General features: G+C 44.2%; 2 protein-coding genes and 1 long non-coding RNA gene across 4 annotated transcripts in view; 1 reads left to right on the forward strand and 2 right to left on the reverse strand.

Annotated features, from left to right (window-relative positions):
• Positions 1-1,905: 1,905 nt before the first annotated feature.
• LOC116374200 (uncharacterized) lies at positions 1,906-5,358 on the reverse strand. Its single transcript, XR_004210015.1, has 3 exons — positions 5,258-5,358; positions 3,976-4,163; positions 1,906-2,220 (listed from the first exon to the last, which is right to left on the reverse strand). It is a non-coding gene; the product is annotated as an uncharacterized LOC116374200 (long non-coding RNA).
• LOC109891014 (26S proteasome non-ATPase regulatory subunit 6) lies at positions 5,320-9,503 on the forward strand. The gene is made up of 8 exons (XM_020483249.2): positions 5,320-5,645; positions 5,972-6,177; positions 6,425-6,570; positions 6,809-7,028; positions 7,228-7,336; positions 7,473-7,641; positions 9,058-9,135; positions 9,223-9,503. Exons 1-8 carry the CDS (start codon positions 5,501-5,503, stop codon positions 9,317-9,319), a joined length of 1,170 nt encoding a protein of 389 aa, XP_020338838.1. The 5' UTR covers positions 5,320-5,500; the 3' UTR covers positions 9,320-9,503.
• A 16-nt stretch (positions 9,504-9,519) lies between these two features.
• Positions 9,520-14,769, reverse strand: part of LOC109891013 (ataxin-7) — a 51,204-nt gene continuing 45,954 nt past the window's right edge. For both annotated transcript variants that reach the window (XM_020483248.2, XM_020483247.2), the window contains exons 12-13: positions 13,644-14,736; positions 9,520-13,409 (exon numbers count right to left, since the gene is read on the reverse strand). In XM_020483248.2, the coding sequence (XP_020338837.1) occupies positions 13,392-13,409; positions 13,644-14,736 (1,111 nt within the window). In that variant the 3' untranslated portion in view covers positions 9,520-13,391. The remainder of the gene's footprint in view (positions 13,410-13,643; positions 14,737-14,769) is intronic.

Consider the following 14,769-nt stretch of genomic DNA (forward strand, 5'->3'; position numbering starts at 1 on the left):
CAAACGACTGGGAAGCATCTCATGGTAATGTGGAGTGGCACACCGGGTACCTTTATCCAGCAGTGCCAGAGGGCTCCGTCTGGTTCATGATGTCACGTCCCCAGGCCCTCTGGCAGTGACTCATTAACCGGGTCCGTGTCCCATCTGTGTGCCACCTGTACTAAATCGCCACAACTACATCATATTATTCTCCATCGTTCACACACTCTTCTCTTCCACTCTACACCCCCCCCCCCCCTCTATTGATGGGTGGACCACTTTAGTCCTCAGATGTAAATGAGCCAGAGAGTGTCTGTGATGTTCTTCCAGGACATCATTTTCTTTATTCACCACCAGGCTGGCACTCATTACTCAGAGTGGTTCGTACAGGGTTGCCATTATGTTGTTTGGTCCCATCCTAGTTTGTGCTTTTAAATAGTCTTTAAACGGTCACTGAACAATTCAAACAAGTTTGAGGTACTATATATCAGTGTGGCCAGGAGTCTATATGAACGGTTGCAGTCACGTACATCCAAACTAGGTCATTTTACAGAACTACCATGAATATGCCTTGCAGGTTTCGTTTGCAATATTGCTCCTGAGCGCTCAACATGGTGGAGCAGGGATAAGAGTAAAGGATGGAGATTGGCCTTTCAAATAAATACATTCTCAGAGGCACACAGTACTGTCGTATTGTGAAGCATTGAGAAGCAGTATCAGTCAACCAAACCTATTTTTATCACTAATGCCATCAGAGAAGATGTTAATATGTTAGCATGAATGTATTACAGTGCCACGGCATGGTTCAGTAATGTTCTCCTTACCTACGGTAGAAGATTCAACTCTGTGCTATCATGCCTTGAATCAAGTTGTTTTCACAATGCAGAGAAACTCTGCCATCTGTCGAGAACATGATGTCACTACAGCACTAGAAAGTTGTTATGTCTTTTTATATTTTACTACAGCACTAGAGATAATAAACCACTTTTGTCTATCCCTCACACTTACACATGCCAAAATTGGGCGTTCATCTTCCCAAGATCAATCTACTACTATTGACAGTTTAGTTTACAGTTTCGATATAGCACATTGCATGTGTCATGGATACTGTTTATTTGACACAAATGCTCAGACTGAAATACCTGCTCTATGTGTCTATTATATTTACCTCAGTGTCAGCATGTTCCATTAAACAGTAAAAGCAGCCCATTGGCCAGGCAGTGACCAGGCAGGCAGGTCTATGGGGAAAGATGGTTAGGCGTCACTATGGTAGCTCTAATTAATCCTCTAGTTAATCCCCTCTAGAGACAATGCAAACAGCGGGACGCCGATACACCATCTCACCCCAGCCAAGATAATGTCAATCATTCCCCATCCCTGAACGGGAGCTGTGCACCCAGCACATTTAACTGCTAATGAAGACCCTGTGCCCAGCAGCAGCTGGCAGCCAGTGATAAGGGGAGCCCCTCAAAGAGCCAACAGCTCAAGGACCATACTGGAAAAGCCAACCCTCAAAGACCCAGCCACATCATTATGCACAAAGAGCCAGCTAAGAGGCTGAGGGAGTCCCTCACGTTGGCCATGGGTATCGGTTAGGTCGACAGGTTTTTACTAATGAGTCTGCAAGAAATCAGCGTTAGGGTGGATTTTATGTGGTGCATGTGTGTGTATATGATACATTGAGAGATAAAGAGAGTGCATATTTGTCTTAGAAATGTCCTGCTATGAACCTCAGGAAAACAGAAGAACATTAGACCATACAGCTTTCTGTGAGGTCATATAACAAAAGTTGGAAATAACATTTGTTTTAGGACTTTACAAGTAATTGAACCACCATTTGAAAAGGGATTTTGAAAGAAATCAGAGTAAACAGCATTTTATTATATCCAATCGGTCCATAAAACTCATTCAGATATAAGACTTTTACATGTTTTTATTGAATATGGTATATGGCTGTGAATGCACAGTATAAATATATAGGATGGACAATACTAAAATACAAACTAAACAACTCAGACAGAGTATAATACATCTCAGTTATTTTGCTTCCAACAGTTTTTCTAACTTTGTCTCCAGGGTCTTGTCATGTGAGAGGGGTTTTACACACAGAGTGATGTTTTTAAACTCCCTGAGATCTCCAGGAGGGTTTTCCCCTTGGTCTCCAGTAGGTAGAAGAAGACAGAGTGACGCCAACAGACACATGCAGGTGAACAGCACAAAGCTGAACGACTTGAGCAGCTCCTGTGGTTAAGAGAAGAGGCAGGTGAGTTCCTAGCGCTCCAATAGTCAGGGGAACAACTTGGACGGTTGGCTGAGAGCCTGTGATTAAATAGTCCTGGCCTATTGTTCTACTCATGGCTATGTGAAACCTTTCAATTTTATATAATTCCACTGGTACCTCAATTAGAGCTCAGCTTTTTACACAGACTGAACAAAAGTAATTATGAGATGATAGAAAAAGGTTTTAATATGATGTTCAAAGTATGGAACTACTGTATGCCTGATATCTCTGGGGTATCAAACCTTCATAGTGTAGAACAATGTGAATTGTGTTCAGGAAATCATATTGTATCTCAATTGGTAAGCATTATAAAAAAAAGTTATATACTGTAACAATACTTCATTCCAAAGTGTTCTGCTGTCCTACATGAATTTAATACATATAGAGGTGCAGTATATTGATGATGGACTATAGACTTACAATCAGAAAGGGGAAGACTAGTCCCAGCACAGGATTCCAGTGAAGACAAACGCTGCAGGCTGGCATGATTGGATAAATCTCTTGTGTGAGAGATGGCAACACTACAGCTAGGAATACCACAGGCAACAGGACAGGATGCATCTGACCAATCACCCATTGATGATCACAGCAATGTAATGTTGGTATTTTGACCAAAACTGTCTCTTCCACGTATCATCCCCCTAGGTCCCCTTACTGTAAGTTTGTCACAGTGCAGGAGAGTTGAAGGTTCAAGACCTAACCATCAGTTTGAGAGTGATGGTGATTCATATCATGATGGCAGACATGACCCCAAAGCCCCCCAGAGAAGTGCTCTCCTCCCACATGCATTATCAGCAGGCCCTGGGGATGATTGCACACAACAGAACTTGTCCGGAACCTTCCCCATCCATCACTCCCCCCCTCCCTCCACCTAGGGGATGGCAAAGCCAGAGGAGCTCACACATGATTTATTGTTTAGGACTTCAGGAGTGGCATTCACATCTTAGTGACAAACATGTTCTACCTAACGGAGCTCCTTCACGGTATGCACTGGGGGTGGATTCCTGCACTGGGACAGTGTTTCATTCCCTATGGTCACTCTCCTGTACTGTTCACTGATTACTTATTAGTCCTTATCATGGTTGTCTAATGACCACTTAACCAGTGACATTTTCAAGTTAATTAAGAAGTACTCTACTTTGAACATTTTTAGCCTGGGCACATGCTTTGTAGAAGTAACAGAGGGCACCTCTCAATATGTGGTCTCGAGACTGGACTGATTACTACAACACTGCAGAGGGGTATCATAGTATACCCCCTGTAGTGTAGGCCATGTTCCCCAGTGACACATCCAGATGATGGAGGTGGGGACCTCAGACAAAACACCCAAAATCACACAGCGGATCTTATTCAGGGGGATGCATGCCTCCTTGAAGCTGTCAAAGGAGAACACACTGATCTGAGGGTAGAGGGTGGAAAGAAGAAGAGGATGTACTGTAGGTATGGCAGGGATGGGGTGGGAAAACTACGGCCCGTGGGCAGCATCTGGCCCGACAGCTGATTAAATGCAGCCCGTGAGGGATTTGCAAAAAATAGTAATAATATTTCAATTTTTTGGGGAAATTATTATTTTGGGTTAAAAAAACACTCCTGGACTTAAATGTCTAAAACTAGATAGAAAGTACGCAGAAATAACAGACATTTTTCTGGCCCGCAAAAATATGTGCCCACGCCTGAGATATGGGATAAAAGACAGAGGTGTGTGCTGTGCTTACTGCAGTGATGCCAGAGAACTGGATGTGGCTGTACACCACCACCATGGTGATGAGCTGCCATCGGAAGCTTCTGTCTCTCAGCAGCTCCAGTAGACTCTTAGAGGCCTCGCCCTTTATGGCAGCATACTCCAACACCATCTCCTCCATCTCCAGCTTGTCCTCACCCCTACCCCACAGACTCTGCAGAGCTGGGAAACCACACACACAACACCAAATCAAATCAAATGTATTTATATAGCCCTTCGTACATCAGCTGATATCTCAAAGTGCTGTACAGAAACCCAGCCTAAAACCCCAAACAGCAAGCAATGCAGGTGTAGAAGCACGGTGTAGAAGCTACAGCTGTTTGGATTTTTTCTCAGGTTTTTGCCTACAATATGAGTTCTGTTATACTCACAGACATCATTCAAACTGTTTTAGAAACTTCAGAGTGTTTTATATCCAATACTAATAATAATATTAGTATATTAGCATCTTGGACTGAGTAGGAGGCAGTTTACTCTGGGCACGCTATTCATCCAAAAGTGAAAATGCTGCCCCCTATCCCAAACAAGTTTTAATATATACCGTACCAGTCAAAAGTTCAAGGGTTATTCTTTATTTGGACATTTTCTACATTGTAGAATAATAGTGAAGACATCAAAACTATGAAATAACACATATAGAATCATCTAGTAACCAAAAAAGTGTTAATAAAATATAAATATATTTTAGATTCTTCAAAATAGCCACCCATATTGGCCATATACCACAAACCCCCGAGATGCCTTATTGCGATTATAAACACGCAAGCAACGTAATTAGAGTATTAAAAATAACTGTTTTGTCATACCCATGGTATATGGTCTGATATACCACGGCTGTCAGCCAATCAGCATTCAGGGCTCGAACCACCCAGTTTATAAATATGTTTAAATCATGGTTTCAACAGTTTAATTGTTTCTCATAATAACTAATAATTATATATAGTAATACAGATATGAAAAAGCATGTCCTTTTTAAATCATCAAAATTGTTCCTACCAGGTCTCAGCAAAGTCTCCATTCTGTGTATCTTGAGAGTTCCATGTAACACACTTATTTATGTCTGCATGTACACCAGACAATTGCTTTGTTAGATATTTTTAGGAATAAGATTCATGTTTTACATCTCAGTGGGGACTTACCTTTCAACCCCTGAGTCGCTATCTCTGACACAGTACTCATCGCTGTATATGTTTTAGAAAGTAAGAAAACTATCTGGCGAAATATATATATCTTTTGAGTGATCAATTGTTACAGACCTGCTTTATAATGAGATCATTTGGCAGTCTTTGTGTGCTCGGCGGACATTCCTTTATGAGCCAGACGAGGGCAGCACGTTCTCACCGCGTAACGTCTGACGTTCTCAACTCGGCGGCGTACAGCGGAAGTGGCAGACCAGTGTTTTCACAAGTCATTGTTAGCAAACTAGCAGAAGATACCTGACATTGTTGTCACAAACAGAAAATATCTGCGCTCATTACTTTGCTTTTATACTAGACAAAATGCCGTTGGAAAACCTGGAAGAAGAGGGTCTGCCTAAAAACCCTGATCTTAGGATAGCACAGCTGAAATTTTTGCTCACGATGGACGGTCACCGACAAGATGATAAAGTTAAAACTGAGCTCATGGACTCGATCAAAGAGAACAGTGAGTTTTGGCTTCTACCTCGTAAATAAACCAACAAAAATAACGTTAGCTAGCTAGATAACAAGGTAGTTCTGGTCGACAAACTAGCATGGGTAACCAACGTCTCTAGCTTGCGTCACTGTCGGACATATATCAAACTGCTAACCTAGCTGCCGCTCAGTTAGCTATTCAATACAAGGTATTATAACTAGCTAATCAACCCGATAACGGTAATATACTGGTTAAATACAAATGTCTAACGTTAGCATGTTGCCAAATAAAGTTACAACCGTCAAGTTGTAGCTAGCTAGCCACAATAGCTGATGATGAATTGTCTCTTGTTACAGATATGGCACCTTACTATGAAAGCCTGTGTAAAGACCTGAAGTGGCAACTTGACACAGACCTGCTGAATAAGATGAAGAAGGCCAACGAGGACGAGCTGAAACGCCTGGATGATGTCCTGGAAGATGCGGAGAAGAACCTCGGGGAGAGTGAAATCCGAGATGCAATGATGGCTAGAGCTGAATATCTAATCCGAATCGGGAATAAAGTGAGTTTTGCATTAATCAGCTACTACATTCAGAGCAGAGGCCATGGAGTACGAAACCATGTTATTTGTTAGTACCATTTGACCTCATACAAAACAAGTGTCAGCCCATAGCTCATTGTAGAGCTACACATGTTATACTTATAAAGCAATAATCTGCCTCTGTAATCCCCTGGACTCTTCAGTCCAACCTAGCCATGCATGTACATCATTAGCTCAATTAAACAAGCTACTAACTTTAATTCCACAGGAGGACGCTTTGACTGCCTTCAGGAAGACCTTTGATAAGACTGTGGCCCTGGGACATCGACTAGACATTGTGTTCTACCTGCTAAGGATTGGACTGTTCTATATGGACAGTGACCTCATCACACGCAACACTGAGAAAGCTAAAAGGTAGTTTGCCTAAAAGGGGCTACTTCTCTCTGCATTCACTACTTTATGATGACATGCCATTAGGGGTCCTCACTCACTATCTATTCTAAGAATTATATTTGCAGTAACTGTTTAGGCCTGTTTGGGTGTTTTTCATAGCATTTTGTCTGCCATTCCATTGTGTTGTAAGCCATTGTTTTCTATATCCTCGTATTTTGAAAGCATTGTCATTTCAGTGACCTTGTTTGTGTCTGCACAGCCTTATTGAGGAGGGGGGTGACTGGGACAGGAGGAACCGTCTCAAGGTGTACCAGGGCCTGTACTGTGTGGCCATCCGTGACTTTAAACAGGCTGCTGAGCTCTTCCTGGACACAGTGTCTACCTTCACCTCCTATGAGCTCATGGATTACAAGACCTTCGTCACGTACACTGTCTACGTCTGCATGATTGCCCTGAAGAGGCCCGACCTCAGAGAAAAGGTTGGTAGCAGGAGCCACGGTGGTGGTGTCATCCATGTGCCTACGTCATTCAAGAGTTGGTCGTTTTAAGACGGTGTACTTGCAGAAAATAATACTTTTAATAAGTGAAGACAAATCTTTATATAACTGGTAGATTTCCAGTTCTGGCATAAATATAGCATCTCCTGTGGACTAATGTGTTGTTCTCCCTCTCCCCCAGGTGATAAAGGGAGCAGAGATCCTGGAGGTGCTGCACAGTCTCCCTGCTGTCCGGCAGTACCTCTTCTCCCTCTACGAGTGTCGCTACTCTGTCTTCTTCCAGTCACTGGGTGAGACACCCCTCGTTTAGGCTTATAAAAAGCAAAGCCGAAGCGCGCTGATGTCTGCAGCCAGTGAGTGGACATGCGTGTTTCACTTCGCCTCATTCCTCAGTTGTAAACTTGTTTGTCTCTGTCCCCTCTGCAGCCACGGTGGAGCAGGATATGAAGAAGGACTGGTTGTTTGCCCCTCACTACCGTTACTACGTGAGGGAGATGCGTATCCATGCTTACAGCCAGCTCCTGGAGTCCTACCGCTCACTCACCCTGGGCTACATGGCTGAGGCCTTTGGAGTCAGTACAGAGTTCATTGACCAGTGAGTCTCACGTCTACCTCATCCTGTACCCACAATACCTAACCTCAGCAAAAGAAACGTCCACTCACTTTCAAGTGCGTTTATTTTCAGCAAACCTAACATGTGTAAATATTTGTATGAACATAAGATTCAACAACTGAGACATAACCTGAACAAGTTCCACAGACATTGAATAATGTGTCCCTGCAGTGCATCTCCTCCTCATGGACTGCACCAGAGTTGCCAGTTCTTGCTGTGAGATGTTACCCCACTCTTCCACCAAGGCACCTGCAAGTTCCCGGACATTTCTGGGAGGAATGGCCCTAGCCCTCACCCTCCGGTCCAACAGGTCCCAGGCGTGCTCAATGGGATTGAGATCCGGGCTCTTCGCTGGCCATGGCAGAACACTGACATTCCTGTATTGCAGGAAATCGCACACAGAACAAGCAGTATGGCTGGTGGCATTGTCATGACCCTGGTGGCAGGGTCATGTCAGGATGAGCCTGCAGGAAGGGTACCACATGAGAGAGGAAGATGTCTTCCCTGTAACAAGCTCAGTCCGATGACGCTGTGACCCTCCACCTCCAAATCGATCCCGCTCATTCCTTTGATGATAAACGCAAATCTGACCATCACCCCTGGTGAGACAAAACCGCGACTCGTCAGTGAAGAGCACTTTTTGCCAGTCCTGTCTGGTCCAGCGACGGTGGATTTGTGCACATAGGCGATGTTGTTGCCGGTGATGTCTGGTGAAGACCTGCCTTACAACAGGCCTACAAGCCCAGCCTCTTGCTGACAGTCTGGAGGGATTGTGCATTTCGGGTCTAACTCAGGCAGTTGTTGTTGCCATCCTGTACCTGTCCCGCAGGTGTGATGTTCGGATGTTCCGATCCTGAGCAGGTGTTGTTACAGGTGGTCAGCCACTGCGAGGACGATCAGCTGTCCATCCTGTAGCGATGTCTTAGGCGTCTCACAGTTTCGGACATAGCAATTTATTGCCCTGGCCACATCTGCAGTCCTCATGCCTATGGCACATTCACGCAGGTGTGCAGGGACCCTGGGCATCTTTCTTTTGGTGTTTTTCAGTCAGTAGAAAGGCTCTTTTACTGTCCTAAGTTTTCATAATTGTGACCTTAATTGCCTACCGTCTGTAAGCTGTTAGTGTCTTAATGACTGTTCTGCAGGTGCATCGAACAAGCATGGGAAACAAGAGTTTAAACCCTTTACAATGAAGGGTTTTTGATTTTTACGAATTCTTTGAAAGACAGGGTTCTGAAAAATATTTCTTTTTTTGCTGAGTTTATTAATGCCTATCCTGGAGGTTGTCTTAAATCAGCGACTACGCCATTGGTTGAGGACTTCGAGTCGCATAGGAATGATGCTGCCTATCAGAAGACAATGATTATTGGTCTTAATTTGTTTTCCCTTCGCTCTCAGGGAACTCTCCCGATTCATAGCTGCTGGTCGCCTCCATTGCAAAATCGACAAAGTAAACGAGATTGTGGAAACCAACAGGTAAGAATAACATTTTCACATGCCTGTAAAACATTGGTTTCTATATTAAAAGTGGCAGAGCTCAGCGTTATATTTTCTTTCCTTCAGACCTGATAGCAAGAATTGGCAGTACCAGGAGACAATCAAGAAAGGGGACCTACTGCTCAACCGTGTCCAGAAGCTGTCCCGAGTTATTAACATGTAACATGGGGTGCAGCGTTACCTTTGGGAGGGAGATCTGGCGTTTCCCTGTTGTATCAGTATCCACACCAGTAGTTTGTCTGAAGAAGCGACCCTTATTGTGTATATAATGACTTCTTCTTTTCCTTTGATACATACATGGATGAAAGTGATTACTGAAATAAAACACTTCAGTAATGAAACAAATACCTTTTTTTCTGTATAAATAGCTGTATAAATTATTTATTTACAGAAACATGTTACAAAACAAAGACTATACAATCTTAAATATTAAGTAAATCTAACCTACCATGTTTGTTCATGAATTACATAGCAGCCAATACACAAGTCCAGCTGATCAAATGATTCTGATGTTCTAAAACAAAACACTATACACGCTCTTACATAGGAGTTATCTACTGAAAATATGTTCCTCCCGCAAGCTGTGTTCTGTCTCACATTCACATTCCAAGGCTGTGGTACTTGATGAAAAACAGCTTTGCAAAGTTTCCATCATATGGAAACAAGGTCAGCGTTGTGAGTGGGGTTGAGGGTAAACAAAAACACTACTGAACCTGTTAAACAATTCATAACCGACCAGGGAGCTTCAATACCCCCTGGTCTGCACCAAGATCTCAGACGTCTCAACTGGAAAACGTTGATTAAAAAAGTTAACACTACGGGCTCTATTCAATGTTAGGCAATAGAAAGGTCATCTCCGATTGAGCCGACATGCATTGACTGACTGCTCAAACGGAATTATTTCATTCGCTACATACTTCAGTACGAGACTACCATCATTGAGGTCATTTGGTGTTGTACAAAAAGTCCTCAGCGATTGGATCATCTCTACCCAATTAGAGTATCAAAGCCAATGTCGAATTTCCAAACATTGCATTACCCACGTGTTCTGGCTCTGGACCAGAACGGTTAGAACAGCGTTTCCCATCCTCAGAACAAAGGGGTGCACGTTTAGTTTTTTGTTTACGTTCTAGAAATCGTCAGGGAGGTACTCAGATCCAGATCATTGCGGAGAAGAAACAAACATATGTGGGTGTGGCATAGCAGTTACCTGGAGCAAGGAGTTTGGGTAGCCAGGCAAACATGCAGAGTTTACCGCTAATGCGGGAACATTGCTTTTAAATTTCAATCACGATATAACTGAACTTCTGCGATACGGATTGAATAGAGCCCGAAGTACTTCATACCAGCTAGCTGACAAGCTAAATCAGGTTTTTACCACATTTAGGGTTCATAGGCATATTTTAAAAGCAAGCTCCTAAAACACTTTGAACATTCAAGTAAGGTAAAACTAAAAATGAAAAAAAGTTCTGTCCTTAAACAGTCAGTGTGAAACAAATGCAGGCACTTTCTTATTTCAGCATTTCTGAAAGCTGCAAACTAAGAATTTCCTTAAAACGCTGTGCTTCAAATTATGTTTGGCAACAATGATGCAAGCAGTTTCACTGTTTGAAGGGTTCATCTTCCTTGCTTTAATGATTGCTTAAGTCCCTTCAGCTTTAAGGGAAAGTGTTTCAAATTATGAAATGTTACAAGGTCTTCGTCTAAAAAGGTAAATTATTGAATCTATGGAAATCGCTTAGACAACGGGCACAGCTTTCAGCCTGCGGGACATTTCAGAATCACAGGCTATTTGGGTCAAATAAAATGATCATTTCTTTGTTGATTCAGAGGCAACTTGAAAATAGTCAAAAGCACAGGTGAGACCTTGGAGAGTTAAAAACAAAGTATTGTCTGTCACACAAACACATGCTCGTGGCAACACTACCTTTTAAGGCAGGGGTGTCAAACATTGAGGGGGGTCCAATCCACCCTGTGGGTGATTTGAGTAAAACAAAAACTCAATATACTTTAAAACAAAGGATCATTGACGTGATTCAGCCATGGGCCGATTTTTTCTTGAGCGGATGGTCAGGGGACCGGAACATAATTACATAAAAATAATTTATATATTGCTAATTGACCGCAAGAAGTCCAAACATATCATATCATGTTTGCCTAAAACATAATACTTTCAAACCATGCTTATATTTGTATAGGATCAGGTGTATAGGATCAGGTGTATAGGATCAGTATGGGAATACTTCGGAGCAGATTTCCAAAATTAAAATCACTTGGAGCTGATTTCCTGGTGGTTTTACTATCTTTTATGTCCAACAATGAAAATAAAATGTAAAAAGCTTGAGTGGCCAAATAAAACCACCCCCGGGCCGAATTTGGGGAACACTGTTTTAAGGACTAAAACCTAACCGAAACTGTGTAGAAATGATAATACACCTACATTCACCTCGTTGGGTGCGGCCCTTGGGGCAATATTGAGTTTGACACCCCTGTTTTAAAGGATCCCAGTACATGATTCATGAGATGCTTCAACCTCTAGTTATAGGCCTATTGCATTATAGACTTGGCAGTGAACCACTTCAAATAAGTTAAGTTCTTAAACTTGTTCTTTCATTTAATAAATAATAATGATCTCAATTGTACCCCAAAAAATTGTATAAGAAAATGCCTGTGCAAAAATACATATTTCAATATGTACAATTCGTTAATAAAATATGTATTCTGAAATAGGGATACTTCGATATTTGTTCAATTCATACAAGAAAAAGCGAAAGTAAGATAGAAAATAGTCGGCTCCTCAGCGAAGCTCGCTGCCTGACATCAGTGGAGTTTACGAAATTTACAGGAGTTACAAAAAGTAGTAACCTACTCTGAAGCCATCTCCATGAAAACACGATCCCAAGGAGCATCAACTCAGAGACAGATGGGGCAATGGAGCATCATCTCATCTCAGAGAGACAGAGGGGGAAGTATTGCCAGTTTAAGATTCCGTGCTTTGACGAAGGACAAGTGTGATGGACAACTGTATTGTGACATAACTGAAGGTACCGGAATGGAAATCCTAATAGCCAATAGCCAAAGCTGGCGTAGTGGTTACAGACTAGTGTGGGAGAAACGGATGGCTGCCTTTGGCTAGCTTTTGGGGAAAATAAGCCCGACTTAAAATGTCCTAAAGCAAGTAGTGGGTCTGTGTTTGTTTAGTGCTGTTCACAGTTAGGGCTAGGTCTACTGTAGCCGTTCATTTGTAAGATAAAAATATTGTAGGAATTAACACTTGTCCTCAAGACAAGTAGTCCCTCTTTCACAACCGTTCAATCAAATTGTCGTATCAGGCATCCTTTTTTCACATATGCATGCACAATTTACTTTCTTCTCCACACAGATTTTTGTAGTTAAATTCAGTGAAAAACATAAGAAACATAAAAAAAAGTAACACTTGCATAATTGTTTGGGTCATGTATGGAACTCATATAGAATTGACTGAATCTGCTCCTCATGTGGTTCATCTCTGGCTACTATACATAACCTGACGTTATGTACACGTCACACTGATTAAAACCAACCGACAAAATGTAGTGGAAGCATTAAAAAAACAACAATGTGATTGTGTTCGAAGTGTTGCAACTGACAGTTTTTCCTTATCCTGCCCTCTCCTTCCAAGGCTTCTGAGTTCAGGCGTGGAGGTGTACATTTGAATTTCCAGTAGAATCTAGTCACACACACACACACACACACACACACACACACACACACACACACACACACACAACAGATTGCGGCTTGAGAGCTCTCCAGTCAATCCCAGTGGCTCTGCGTCATGATGGTTGGTGGGCAGTGCCATGGCTGTTGTGCCAGCACTTTTCCCTTCCTCCGTACCTCTGGAATTTCAACAATAGGTCAAAGGGCAGACAGGCTCCTACTCCCTACTTTTCTCTCCTGTCTTCCCCATAGGAAGATCTACCTCGGTACCCTGACTGACAGGGGGCCAAGTGTGACCCACTCCGGGTGTTAACGCCTGCCACCTCCACACGGTGCTCCTACATGGCTTTGGGAGGAATAGTTACACTATAGACGATAACAGTGACGTCACTAGGCTGTCCAGATCACCTCCACCCTGAGGATCTTGGGAAGCTGAGAGTAACGTATTAGAAGGCCTTGTGCAGTCCAGAGCAGTGCACAGATTGCCTCCTCTTCATCCGCCCCTCGGTTCCATACAGAGAACCCAGCCATCGCTGTCAGGGGCGGGCCTTTGGCTGAGAGAGAGATAGAGACAGAGAGAGAAAGGCAGGGAAGTTAGATAATAAATTACAACATTCATTCATTGGTGATTTTTTTGTTTAATGTTTTGTCTAAAGTCTATATGTGGTCACATGTACATATGTTGAAGATATACAAGTCCTGACTGCACAGTGAATTTCCCAACAGATAAAGAGATTGACTGGTTGATGATAGGCATTAGCAGCCTGTGTGTGAGGTGTCCAACCCACCTGATGGATGAGGGAGTTGTTGGTGAGCCCCGTGGCTCCTGGGATTGTGCGTCCATGTTTGCTGTGGATGTTGTTGATGGCTGGAGACTTTGCCACTTTGGGCCTGCCCGGCCCCCCGCCACCGCCCCCTAAACCACCACCTCCTCCACTGTTGATGGAGCCGACAGCGGGGGAGCCCTTGCGTTTCTTCCCCTCTAGGCGGCCGTCGTTGTGGGCATGGCTGAAGCTGATGTGGTGCTCTGGGGCCTGGTGGACAAAGGGCCCCAGGGAGAGGGTGGAGTCACTGCTGTTCATCACTACACTCATCCTCTTGATGGACTCGGCCGGGCTGCCCGAGGGGGGGCCTCTGACCCCGGGCCCCGACAATCCCGCTGGCCCCGACGGCTCTGCCTTCAGACTGAGGGAGTTGGTCCGGGCGTTGGGGCCACAGTTGAGTCCCACACTGTGGACGCCACTGTGAGACGAGGAGGAGGAGGAGACTAGCGAGGCATGGTGGTACGTGCTCCCTGAGCTGCCACTGTGAACTGTGCAGTTCTTCTTGAAGGAGGAAGAGGTGGTGTTGGAGGAGGAAGAGGACTCTGAGGAGTAGGTGGTAGCGTGAGACGATGTAGGGAGGGAGCTGTTCTTCCTCTTCTTCCCCGAGCTGAGGCTGCTGCTGCTGCTGCTTCCTCCACTGCTGCCCCCGCTGGTGGAGTTGGTTATGGCAGCTGTGGAGGAGGACTCCCGGGGTCTGAAGGACTTGCCACTGGATCTGGACTTGAGCTGTCGTCCTGAGGACAGGGAGGGGACCGAGGAGTGGGCTGAAGGCATCTGGGGCGACGAAGACACTTGTCTGGCCTGTGCTGCACTGTAGGCAGGGTGGTCGGCCGCGCCCTGGGGGGAGGCACGGGCGTTTAAGGTGGTCCCGTACGAGAGCACAGACTTGCTGTCGTAGGACTGAGTGTAGGGGGGTGGAAGGGGCGCAGAGGAGAGGCTGAGGAAGCCCGAAGCAGGGGCGCTACCGTGTGATGAGGACAAGGAGTTTGTGGTTGTCCTGTGGGCCGGCGCAGAGGAAGAAGAAGAGGAGGAGTTCTCCAAGGCGAAAGGGATTTTTCTATAACACAAACAGACCACTGTGATCATCCCC

This window comes from Oncorhynchus kisutch, linkage group LG5, assembly GCF_002021735.2.
Source record: "Oncorhynchus kisutch isolate 150728-3 linkage group LG5, Okis_V2, whole genome shotgun sequence".
NCBI lineage: Eukaryota > Metazoa > Chordata > Actinopteri > Salmoniformes > Salmonidae > Oncorhynchus > Oncorhynchus kisutch.

Excerpts from the sequence above, each read along its gene's own strand:
- LOC109891014 (XM_020483249.2), top strand. The coding sequence starts at position 5,501 with ATGCCGTTGGAAAACCTGGAAGAAGAGGGTCTGCCTAAAAACCCTGAT. Across the intron at positions 5,646-5,971 it reads GGACTCGATCAAAGAGAACA|ATATGGCACCTTACTATGAA; the intron begins GTGAGTTTTGGC and ends CTCTTGTTACAG. Across the intron at positions 6,178-6,424 it reads TAATCCGAATCGGGAATAAA|GAGGACGCTTTGACTGCCTT; the intron begins GTGAGTTTTGCA and ends TTAATTCCACAG.